This window comes from Lemur catta, chromosome 7, assembly GCF_020740605.2.
Source record: "Lemur catta isolate mLemCat1 chromosome 7, mLemCat1.pri, whole genome shotgun sequence".
Lineage (NCBI taxonomy): Eukaryota > Metazoa > Chordata > Mammalia > Primates > Lemuridae > Lemur > Lemur catta.
The window spans coordinates 44,678,238-44,691,605 of NC_059134.1; the positions used below are offsets into that span (position 1 = coordinate 44,678,238).

General features: G+C 41.5%; 1 protein-coding gene across 1 annotated transcript; it reads right to left on the reverse strand.

Moving 5' to 3' along the window:
- Nucleotides 1-10,924: 10,924 nt before the first annotated feature.
- Nucleotides 10,925-13,202, reverse strand: TRIM64B (tripartite motif containing 64B). The gene is made up of 3 exons (XM_045556935.1): nucleotides 13,171-13,202; nucleotides 12,623-12,744; nucleotides 10,925-11,418 (listed from the first exon to the last, which is right to left on the reverse strand). The coding sequence occupies exons 1-3, from the start codon at nucleotides 13,200-13,202 to the stop codon at nucleotides 10,925-10,927; spliced, it is 648 nt and encodes a 215-aa protein (XP_045412891.1).
- Nucleotides 13,203-13,368: the final 166 nt, after the last annotated feature.

Consider the following 13,368-nt stretch of genomic DNA (forward strand, 5'->3'; position numbering starts at 1 on the left):
ATATATATATATTTAGCTCTCCATACAATTTCTTTCTATTTTTAGTAGAGATGGGGGTCTCGCTCTTGCTCAGGCTTGTCTCGAACTCCTGACCTTGAGTGATCCTCCCGCCTTGGCCTCCCAGAGTGCTAGGAATACAGGCGTGAGCCACCACGCCCAACCATTTTATTTCTTGTATTGATTTATTTTTGTATTTTATTGTAAGAATGTAATGTAAACACATTTAGCCTTACTTCAGAAGAGATTTCTCCTGCTCCTTGCACTACAGAAAAAGTCACCTAAGGTTTCCTCTCAAGAGCAGGACACAGAATTCCCTGCCAGGCACTCCCTAGCCCTCCTAGGGGGATAAGAGAGAAAGGCTGGGGAGCCTCCGTTCAGGGAACCCCTGTATCAGAGCAGGGGAAGACAAGTTGTATCCAGGTAAATCAGAGTTTATTTCTGCTCCAGAATATAATCAAGAGAGAGGCTTTTTCCCCACAACATATTTAGTTCACTACTTATGGGATGGGAGGAGATGCCACCTTGGAGGCTTGAGAAAACCCCCTTCTACTTACAGTTAGCCCCAAATGTCTTTCTTGTAGTCTGAGAAAGCCAAACTGTGGATTTGGAAAAAGCATCTCAGATCTGTGCACAAGAGTTTTAGAGAACTGTCTTGGCTGCACAGAGAACTTTGGGACAGTGGAATGGTACAGCATGACTGAGGAGCTGGAGGAACAACTGCCAGGAAGAGAGAAGAAAATAAGGCAGCCCCAGCTTCTAGGATGCCTCACTTTGTGTACACGAAAAGATGGATGATTCAGCCATGAGGTCTCTGCAGGACTCCTCTGATATCTGGGAGTTTTCCTGGAGTAAGCCATCTGAGGAAAGGACAAGACAGGTTTGGATGTATGGGGCAGGGTGGAGGTAGAGTGGGGAATAACCTTGTAGAACTGAAAGTCCCAGAAAGCTCCTAAGTCTCCATCACCAGTGGAGGGAGCCAGTCAAATGGGAGAGGGGAAGCCAAGGGAAATCTAGAAGAAGGGAAGTGAGAGACCAGAGGGCACTTTGGCTATCACTGGACAGGGCATCCTCTTAGTTTCAGAAACCGGGAGTACAGGGTGAAAGTGTTGCTCTTGCTCTGGAACCAAAACAGTAGAGCACTTTCCTATGGTTCCTCAAAAAGCACCCAATCTAACTCCACTGGCAGAGAAGTCTGGGAAGATGTGTGGCTCCTACAGTCTCTCTTGGTTTTCTAACTCCCAAATTCCCTGTCTGAACCAGGAGCTGTCCTGGTTCATTTTTCCCAGAGTAGACAAGACAAGAACTGCTCCATGCATAGGTCTGACAATTCTAAACTCCACTCCAGCCTTCCACGTCATAAAGGTATAAAATATCTCCCAAAGCAAAAGGACAAAAGATATTTATTGACAGCTTGTTAGCTATAGTTACGCACTTTAAACATTTGCACATTTTGCATGTGGGCCTCAATTTGTTTTCTTGCCCTGGCTTCACAAATGTGAGACGGTATCTGTGGAAAAGTCCTGCTGAAAGGTTCTTTTGACACACACCTCTTCCCAGCATAGTGCTTGTTCCCAAGTTGACTTCTTTGAAGAAAAATTTTTTTTATTCTTCACCCTTTAGTTTATACATTTCATTGTAACAAAAAAATTACAATAGTGGAAAACGACAAAAAAACATTTTTCAATGAATAACTCATATCTAAACTGTATCAGAACTTAATAATTTAATCTGGAGGCCTCCCTTCCCTGAAGCTTCCCCCACCTAAAGCTTTAGCTCTGGCCATAAAGACTTTTCATAGCTTTGGAATGTGGTGCTCAAAAAAAAAAAAAAAAAAGTTTTCAAGAGGAATGAGAATTATTACCTGGTCTCTGGACCTTCCATAATACACCCATACATATTTCAGATACATTATGTGGTTAAGGTTCTGCTATTGATTTTTAAAAATTATCTTGGCTTTGGGAAAAAAAGAACAACTGATCTTTTCTGAGTCCCATGTTTTTTATAAATACCCCCAAGTTTTTTTGGTTTATGGTTTGTTTGTTCACCAATTCACAACATCTTTTCCTCAGAGAAGTATGGACTTACTAAAATAATATATATTATTCATAACTGTTCCTAATTATTCTTTATGACGATGGGCAGAGTACACAGAAAATACTTGCCTCAATGGTGGGGAATAATTATCTCTAGATTGAACATGGCTTCAGTCCAGGCTAACATGTCTTGAAAGGAAGATTCAAAAGGATTAAACTATTTCCGAATAACTTAACAGTGCTTCCAAATAGCACTTAAAACATTACTAGGAAAATAAAACTATACACACCCCACAAAACATTCACTATATCTGGAATTCCATAAAAAATTATCAATGATGCAAAGAAGCAGAAAAATAATACCAGTAAAGAGGAAAAAATGTAATCATTCAAAATGAAGCAGAATTGACACAGGGATTAGTGAGAGATTAGTCATGGCATAAGATTAGATTAGTAAATGTAAAGACAAAGCATTAAATACAAAATGAAACAGAAAGGAGAATTTTAAAATATGATCAGAATATCGGTGAGCCAGAGGTAATTTCAAGGGGCTTAATATGAATGTTGTTGAAATCTGCAAAGGATTAAAAAAAAGTAAAATAAATTAATTAAAATAAAGTGAGGACCGAAAAATATTTAAAGTAGTAATGGGCCAAAAATTTTCCAGATCAGGTAACCAAAAATGCATAGATCCAAGAATCTTGATAAACCCAAAAGAAAGGAAAAAAAAATTTCACAACTAAAGCAATAGCCATCATAATCTATTTGCTCAAAATCAATGACAAGGGAAAAAACAGGCAAGAAAGAAAGAAAAGACATGTTATTTTGAAAAAAAGAGAGAAAGATGTCAGAAACAGTGCAAGTGAGCCAAGGGCTCTGCTCTAGGCTCTCCTCTCAGGGCTGGTTCAGAGAGTGATCTGTGTTCTCCTAGAGCCCCGGGGCCATGAAGTGATTGCATCCTCACAATGGGCAATCCACACTTTAGTTTTACATCATCTAAACTATTTTTAAATGCACACTAATAGGGAAAAATGAGAATAGGGAAAATAACAAAAAATTTTGGGAGACACAAAATCCACCCCCCTAAATTAGAAAGATAGCATGCATTATAAAGTTATTTAACTTGCTGATATTCTTTGGTGAGAGCAGCTATAATTTAATCAATTAATCAAAATCCTGAATACCATACACTATTATTAACCATAGTTTCTGTGATGGACACTAGATATCCCGACCTACTCATCCTACATATTTGCTACTGTGTACCTGGGTCCAGTGTTTACTGAAGATTATTTCTTATACAGAAAGTTTACATTGTTCTGAGACTGGTGCATTTATTTGTGTGTGTTTAATCACTACTTGAAGGATGGAGGAATGAAAGCTAATTGCTTCTGGCTCCTGACTGTAGACCCCCGTGTTCATGGTGGGGGAAAGGGGAAATTCATGAAGCAAATTGTCCTCTGGGACAGAAGCACCTAGGGGAATTTGCTTATGTTTATCGGGAAACCTAGACCCAGGAGGAACAAAATGTAGATATTGACAGAGAAAGCTCTTTTTCCCCTAAATTCTAACTTGTAATTTCAGGCAGAAGCAATTTGTTTTCAGCAATAAAACAAAATAAAATAAAATTTATTTTATTGTATTAAAAGCAGTATATATTTATGTTGTCATCTACAGCCAATCAATTCTCCTGCTGATTTGAAAAATATGGTTTTTGGTGATTTTGATCATGGTGATACCACACTGATTTATTTTGTTTCATTATATTGATGACCTTGTGATAAATAAACTTAGAAATCAAGAAGAAAACACATCTTACATACAGTCATGTTTCACTTAACGATGGGGATATGTTCTCAGAAATTCGTCCTTAGGCAACTGCGCCATTTTGTAAACATTACTGAATGTGCTTCCACAATCATAGATGGAGTAGAAGCTGGGACCACAGCCCCCCAACCCCCACCCATTTTTCTATGCTCATCGCCCACACAGTCAATGGTTACTGCCTCCATTTTGCATTGGACTTCTTGGGACCTGGCCCCTCTCCTGCTGGAAAATAGCTCTTTCCTTACAATCCCTCCTGCTATCAAAGAGAATTTCTGCAATATAAGGAAATATTGCTTCACCCAAGGAACTCACCCAAAGAGGGTGAGAAAACAAAAATAATCTGATGTTGTTTTCTCATTGTCTTCCTAGGAACAAAACTGTAGCCAGGGACCACGAAGACCAGCCTCAGGGTCATTTCTCCATTTTTGTCATGGGATTCAGAAGCGGGCTTTAACTGTCTCAGAGTTTCCATATTTTTCTGAGGCTGGAGTTCTGGGCTTTCTTCTGCCACCCTGTGAGAAACCCAGGTGGCACTTTCCAACTCATGGAAGGCTCACAGCTGCCTTCTCTGGCCTGTAGCTCTTGTTGCTCCAAAGATGGAAGATTCCCAAGCTTTTTCAGGGTTTCAGCCCAGCTGAGTGCCACAGCCACTTTGTCCATGAGTGCCCCTAGACCAGGTCTTCTGGGTGTGTGAACGCTGGCAGAGAGGGACACAAATGTCTGGTCTCTCAGGGGAAGATACTGGAGCAGAGCTGGGGCCACCCAGCCCCCCTTGGCCACCCAGTTCCAGCCAGCACTTGGCACTGCACCTGGCCCTCCCACTGGGTGTACCCAGGGCAGGAAGCACAGGGCAGGACACCTGGCTACTTCCACGCCTCCAACCCTCCTCCCCTTAGCAGCCACTATCAGAATGGGGCTCAGGAGAGGGGCCTGGGGAGCCATCAAGCTGCAGGTACTGTCTAGGAAGGGAGCACAGAGATCACAGCAGGAAAGGCTTCCCAGTGCTCACCAGGCTTGCAGGTTTCTCTCCAGTGTTTCCAGGACTGATCTTTGCTGTGATTGGCAGACAGAGCCCACAGATCCTGCCTCTGTTCTGACACTCAAACCGTGCCCCACTGGTGCCCAGAATGGTAAGGGACAGCCAGGACTCCTTGGCACTGTGAGGCACATCTGGACTAAAGAAAGATTTCTGGATTTCTTGAGAGCAGCCCACTTAATGACCAGGGTTCAACAGTCTGGCCACCCTGCCCTTTTGACTCCCTACAGGGCCTGGGCCACTGCTGGCCCAAGACAGCCTGTGATCCTTCACGAAAGTGGGGTCTGGCACATTGCAAGGACAGCACCAACCCCAGGCTCTCCGAATTCCTAGGAGCCTGATGTCCAAGGTGATGCCATTCCCAGAGCGTCTCTTTTGGGTCCAGCACACCCATCCTGTCTGAGGCAGGCACCCACCCATCTGGTGATTGCCCTGGAAGCTCCCAGCTGCTGCTGCACCGCACCTTGGTGAAAACCTAGGGATTTCTTTCAGGGAAAGTGGCTTTCCTTGGAAGGAAACTGAAGCCCTGATGCTGATCTAGCATCTTTATTTGTTCTATGTTTAACAAATGGCAAATACTGGGGAAAATTTAACAAGAAAATTTACTAAAATTGTACTAAAGCTTGGGGGGCCTATGACACCCTGTATATGCTCACATTTATGACTGTGTGTTGAGAAAGTGCTTCACCTTCACTGTGCAGGTGGAGAAGCAGCAGGAAAGGATCACTGAATGTAAAATGGGAAGGATGTGGGTGATGCAAAGATTGGTGGCATCCTTGCCAAGGAAGAGCATGCTCAAGGCAGGAGCAGGTTTGGGGAGTAGGATTAATCTGAGTTTTTGACATTTCTAGACTGGCCTTCCAGAGGAAGTATGTGATGGAGACATTAATGAAATAATTACTTTGTTATCTAAATTTATGTAGATTTATATGGACTTAGATATCAATTTGGGAATCCTTAGTGTAAGAATGATAAACAAAAACATGGGGCATGATGTGTTCATACTGGGAAAGGGTATAAACTAAGATCAGAATACACAGATTCCCAACAAATAGAAAGCAGCAAAGGACACTGAAAAGGCCAGATTGGGAAACTAGGAATTTTTGGCCCAGTGATAGCACCAGTGACAAGGGGTCTTGGATGGCCTATCATTATTGGGGCAAGTCTTAGCCCAATGACCTTCCCATCAGCAGATGCAACAGCAAAGTTCCCTTACTTTGGTGGGGGCTTTGGCCTCTAGTCCCAATATGGGTGCCAATGTTGCCATTAACTGGACAAGCCTAGCCTCCTTCCTCCATTCCTTTTCCATAGCCTGAGACTCAAGCTCAGAGGTTCTGTCACAAACAAAATTAGCAGCAGCCACTATGTCATCCAGGGAGGCGGCAGGGTCCTGGACAAGCTTCTGGAGATTTCTCCTAATATTTCTTGCTTCTTGGGTCAAAAACATATCTTTTAATGTCACCTGTCCCTCATAGGACTTAAGATCAAGAGTGATGTACTTCCCTATTGTCTCCTGGAGTCGGTCCAGGAAGGCTATGGGGTTTTCCTGGGGCCCTGGGTTCTGGCGGAGACCTTAGAATAATGGACCACCTTTTGCCTGGTGGCCTTGAGAGCAGCCTGGACACTTACTAAAACATGTTCTCTCTCCCACATCTCTTCTGAGGAACTATTATTCCACCCTGGGTCAGTCACAGGCACCACTGTTTCACCCACTGGATATCTAGGATATGAAAGGTGTAATCCAGTGGCAAAATTTGTGCCTCCATTAATACTCTGGATTTCTCAAAATCATTAAAACTCTGGCTTACAATATCATGCACATCTTCCCAAGCCAAGCTTTAGGCAAAACACAAATGAGGGAATGTCTCTACATACTTATTAGGGTGATCGGTGCAGCTCCCCAGACCCTCTTTTATTGTTTTAACTCCACTGAACTAAAGGCTTGTGAAGCAGAGTTGGTCCAGACTCCCCTGCTACTTCCACCAAGGGTAGGAGCTGAGTCACCTCCCCCTTTCTAGGGACCCTTTCAGGCCTCCCTGGGTCTGGGGACAGCTCAGAACAGGTGGGAACCTGAGGAAGATCTTTCAACACCATAGTCTTACTTGGCTCCGAATACCCCCTGCACCACTGAGGATTTTCCCATAAATAAAAGAAAGTACATACAGTATTTTGGTCCATGTTCCTTCTCTTTTACAAAAAAAGATCCAATTGTTAGTTGGTGGGGTAATTTGGAGTCTCAGCCACTGTTCTTCATAATGATTGGACCATGGAACCCAATGTCACCCACGGCCTTCAGAAAGCATCCTACTTGTCCCCGTTTGAAAGAATGCATCCCAAAGGGGTGTTAAGAGGGAGTTTTGATCCCTTTGTACCCATCTAGAAAGTAAGGAGGAAAAAGTGGGAGAGGGCAAAGGGAAAGACTTTGCCAGCTGGGGTCTGTTAGAGCTGGGTATCCCAGGTAATGACCCGGGGCATTCCGCCAAAGTATCAGTCCATACATCTCCTTTCCAATTTGTAGGAAGAGGGGCTGTGCATGACCCTCAAACTGAAATCCTCTTGTTTTTTTTCTTTTGAGCACCAAGACAATATCTGTTGGTATTATGACCTGGTCATCTGTAGTAGCACTGGTCATTGGGTGGCCAGCCACAATAAAGAAGACACCTCCTAAACAAAGTTATCCAATTCAGAATGTTTTCATGGAAAAAGACAAGCTGATTGACCTAGAAAGAGAAATCCGAGGCCTGGCACCAAAATGTCATGACAGTCTGCTCTTAGTTCATGGTGTAGCCTTGGCCAAAGAATGACCAGACACACCAAAATGTCAGGTCCAGCCACTTGGTGGACTGTTATCCTAGTTCTTTGGCTCCTGGCTTGGAAAAAATTACAAGCAGGGCTGGTGTTAAGGAACGACCACAAGCAGGAAGCAGTTTCACATGAGTAGCTTTTTATTATAAAATGAAACAGGTCTGTCTCTGAGATTTAGGAAAGACAGACAGATGGACAGACTGACAGACTGACTCACTGACTTTCTGACTGACTCTCTGGGAATTCTTGATTTGTTTCCTTTTATTGTCCTATTCTGGGGAAGAGCTTTCGGGAGGTATGGGATGTTACCAAGTAATAAACAGCTGTTCTCAAGGTTCTATCTGGGTATGCAAAGTCCTTCTCTAAAAGCCCTACCTAGAAGGGGATGAACCACAAGGTAGATTTAAGCTAATGACAGAATAATTAGCGTTAGGTCACTCTAGATCACTTTCCAAATCCTATTATGCCTAGGCTGGGGAATTCCCGGATTGGTAACGTGTTCCCTCCTTCCCCAGGTGTAGCAGTTTCTTGAGATAGGATTAAGGATGGGGCAAGCACAAAGTGGAATCCCGCCCTTACCTTCCTTCCCAGGTGGGGCAATTTCTGAGGCAGCACCAAAGCAGGGCACCCTTGTCCCTAGAAGAGCCCGATATTCCAGCTATCCGCCTAACAGATCTACATACTATTCCTTGAGCAAACAACAGGAAATGAATCACCAAAATTTGGCTTTTCCCTTCTTACCACTCTGCGGAAATCCTCACCTGTGAAACTATTACCCAAAACATAACTGATGATTACAAGGTATACTTATACAGCTCTTTTTTTCCCTTGTGAGTTTTCTATTTAGAAGCTTGGAGAAATACCCTCAGCCTAGTCTCTTCTAAAATATAGAATGCCTGTGACAGGATTGGGCTTAAGCTCATGTTTCTGTAATTTCATCAACAGATTTTAATCACATCTTTTATAAATGGATTATATAAAACCATGGAATCTGGTCTTCCATATTTACCTACTCATTGTGAATATAAAATGTAAATATTACCCATCTTTTAAGTCACAAAACAAAATAGCAGGGAGTTATTTTTTTTTTATTTTGATATCCTGAAAAGCTGTTCCCACAGAGTAGATTAACAAAGTAAAGTAAAAACTTTCTCTAAACAGTTGATTGCAATTACTTACACCTGAAATCAATCAACACCATGTATTTTTGTGCCAAGTGTGCCCAAAACAGTAGTTAGCAAATTGTGATCCCCAAGCTAGCAGCAGCAGCAGCAACCAGGAACATGTTAGAAAGGTTAAATTCTGGAACCCCATCTCATACTTACTGAATCAGATACTCTGGATGTAGGGCCCGGCAATATATGCTGTAACAAGTTCTCCTGGGGATTTTGATTTTTGCTGGCCTAACACATGGCTTCTAAACTGAGCTACAGCTTGGGATTATATTATATATTATATATAACTTCATGCAAGAATATACACATACAGACACACACACACCTATAAATACACAGGTACATGCATACATGTACAACAAAGTAGAGAAAGAACTTTATATTCAGTCCCATCCAGAGGCTTTTGCTTTTCTCTGGTGCTAGTACTGAGAAAAGGATACTCTTTCCAATCAAGAGGAAGAAATAAGGACTTGATTATCATGACAATATTCCCTGACTAACTTTAGTGAAAACTTCCGTCTAATCCCTCTTACAAGCATACTTTCTTTCTGTCATTACCTCTAATTCTTGGGGAAAATATTATCTCTTCCTTTGTGCATTGTCCTTTTCCTTGTGAATTAGAGACTCACTGTTAGCTATTGTAGTATTTCATGTGGAAGGACCAGCCCGGTGCCCTGGATGCAGGACAATGATTCCCACAGCAGCTTACACAGGACAGGGCATAAAATTGATATATAATTGTTTCCTAAGCTACCAAATTACTCACCGAAGTCACTCTGCTCCCTAATAAATAGAAATATTTGGCTCAAACTATTCATCCAGATCATAGTCAAATCCAGTGGCCTCCCTAACATTTCTACTAATTCTGATGAACACTGTTCTCTCTGCCACATCAGACTCTGGCCTCCACAGAGTCAGTGCGGGGTCTGGATGTTTTCAAAGACTTAACCACAACATGATATAATGTCCTTAGACTGTGAATATGGAAATCAATCTATTTCTTATCTTTTTATAACATTAATCATTAGTATGTTCTATTTTGTTTCTTACATTCTGGAAAACTTTCTTAATGCTAGAATAACATTTGTTCATATTAACTCCTTTATTCATTTATTTATCCATTTATTCGCCTCCCGTTTATTACATAAAAACTGTCTTAACCCCCTTGGAATTTTCAATATAGTAGTAATAAGTTTCTAAGTATCAAGTTTGTTATAAGAGTGTGTTGAATGTTATGATGAAATATTATAATATGCTCAGAGAGTATACCATAGAACTACCCTGGTCTGTAAAGTCTGAAAGGATTTCCCTGAAAAATTCTTGTGTGTGAGCTGAAATGTGACAAGGATTAGCATTTCGAGAAATGACATGTGTCAGATACTTGGATCCACTCAACTATGTAGACTTGAAGAAAAAATAATCACTCTTCCTTTTGTTTAGTAAGCTAAGGTATATAACACTTCTTACTTCTACTGTAACCAGGTTCAAATATGCAATTAAAACACATTATTTACAACCAGGGGGAACCCTGAAAACAAGTTTTGTAAAAGAAACCAGATACAAAAAAGACACATATTGTATGATTTCATTTATATGAATCCATAAAGATGAAAAGTAGATTAAAAGTTGCCAGGGAATGCAGAAGAAATGTTGATCAGTATTAAGTTTCTCTTGGGGCCAAGGAAAATACTCTGCAATTAGATATGATGGATGCACTACTCTGGATATACTAAAAAAATCACTGAATTAGATAATTCAGATTATGTGAATGTATCGCAATAAACCTGTTATTAAAAAAAGGAAAAGCCATTGCTGTTATTCTAGTAAGGACTCCATAAAAATAATTTTATTGAAGTAAAATTTAATAAACAAATTTATACATTCAATGTGGTTATCCCATTTTATAACCATAGGGTGATTATGTCTCCTAAAGTTACAATGAGCTCAAAGGCAGTCCTGCACAGTCCTGTTGCCTCACACGAGGTCTCAGAACCATAATTTCATCAGGCATGAAAACTCACCAGTAAATTATCATGAAACCTGAATTTTCACGGGGAACATAGGTAAAGGAAAGGCCTCAGAGGAGAAGAGAAGGAGGAAGGAAGGAAACTATATATGAGGGCAGCTTTGTAAACATCATAGAAGCTCACTGTTCCATTGTCATAATCCAGAAACACCCCAACCCGACCCAGAGGCCTTTGCACACACTGAACTAAGGGTGGGGAGTTGGTGGAGAGACGATAACCATTGCTCCCCTTTAAAGAAAATAGCAAAAATACATCCTCAGAATCAATAATAATACCGGTATCTTGTGTCCAGGAATCTTTGCAGACTCCCAGAACCCAGCTGAAGGAGTGTGTCACATCCACTTCCCAGTAATGCCTGCCCGAGGTGAAGGCCTGAGCTCCCCATGCAGCAAAGCTCTCCGCCGTCTGGAGCTCCCAGGGTGCACTGTGACCTTCATCTCCAAATATGACACTTCTCAGGTCCTCAGAAAGCCTTATATAGCAACTGGCCATTTCCATACTCAGAGGATTGTCCACTGCAAAAAGAAGCAAAGATAGATCAGCAAGTGCCCTGAGAGGCAGAGGATTTCTGCCCTATTAGTCACTTCATTTGCTTCTCCTTCAAGAAAATATGGAATAAAAAGAGCAAAGAGAGTTCAGACTCACTAATCTGTGAAGATCAAGGCTTATTACCACCTCTACAGCACACAAAATTCCTTCTCATAAGAAAAAAACCTGGCCATATCACTGTGTGAAACAGTGATTTAATGTGTACCTTTGAATAGTTTGTTTCAGAACACACCTAAAACTTTTTTTTTCCTTAGTAGAAATCTCCTCTTGTGTTGTCTTGAATACCGTCAATAAACAGATATGAATTTGCTAGGATGCAGGTATTATACCCACATGATGAGTGCGATGTGCACTGTCTAGGGAATGGACACGCTTGAAGCTTAGACTCGGGGGGATGGGAGGGTATGGGCAATATATATAACCTGAACTTTTGTACCCCCATAATAAGCTGAAATAAAAAAAAATAAATTAAAAAAAAAGATATAAACTGTACCTGTTACATTTTCAAACATCAAAAAATTTGTTAGAAATCCACATGTGTGGTTTGGAAGTTTCTGAGCAGAATGTTCTGGCTTAACACTATCAGTTCAGACCCCACCCCATTCAGGCTAATCCTAGCTTGAGCCCTCTGCTGCGGAGTGCCCAACGTCATTGAGCCCTGTTCACGGGTCCTGCTTCTTTCAGTTGTTTTCAGAGGTATCTTACATTGTTCTGTTCATAGACATTTTAGTCATTTTTCTTGTTGATCAAAACATTCTGATTTTATAACTATGTGTTTTTTGTACAATGCATGGTAAATATAATATAGAACAAATTACAATCAATGCCAAATCTAAATCTTCAAAGTTGGAGTAAATGAATAAACAAAATTATTGATTGTTACTCTGAGGAATAGGCATTGTATCTCTTCATAACCACATGAGCTGAATACTCTTACTCTGCCTACGTCAGATATAACTGAAATGTGTATCTTCTTTTGCATTTTCAGCAAACTCTAAGTCAAAAATTTCAGTCTTGATCATTATGACTATTCAGAGAAAGGTGATTAAAAACTTTTGGAAAACCACGTACCACCTTCATGTAAGAAAAAATTTAAACAGGACAGAGCTCATCCCCAAAAACCACTAAAGAAAGAAATTGAGGCCTGACTGCCAAAGAGCGGACTCTCACCTCTGAAGTTGTTCAGCATGTCCAGGAGTCCAGCGATGCGCCACGAAGTGAGCTCTGGGTTCACAGGCTGGGGCTTCTGCATCTGCACTGACTGGGTCCTGAAAAGAATGGCATCAGTGTCACTGCAGGGCAAGGGTTAATCACACCGTCATTATAAACATACTGGTTTTTAGTCTAAGATATTAGTATTTCATCTGAATTCTCCCATTTTTTGTTAATTGGATATACATTTTATTCCACACTCTTGGGGATACAAGAAATTTTGCTTTTTTCTAAATTTCACTTATATCACATTCCAACTTCCCCATTCTTCTCAGACAATATTCAACTTCTAAAATTTTTGAGTGCTGTTCCCTCTACCCCTCACACCACCTCAGATTGTGCAAAAATCCTGGGTATGTGATAGGGAATAGAAAACTCAGGTACAGCCTTTGGGACTTCAGCCAGCAGTAGTCACCAATGATAACGTCAATGTCTAAAAGAGAACGTCCACTAAGCCAGAAGGCTTTGATCATTTGTACCAGCAACGAATGCAATTCCAGCCTCACAGCCCTGGGCCCGAGGGTCCTGAGGCGGCCATTGTCCTGCCTACAGCAGGGGTGTGCTGTGAGGGAGCAGGGCCTGGCCACGGCTACTCAGGGGAACAAAACCTCCCTCCCCTTCCCATCCTTAGGGAATCCTCCCCTTTCCTCTGTCTCTTTCACCTTCCACCATTTTGAAGACAGGGCTTCTCTGTGGTACCTTAG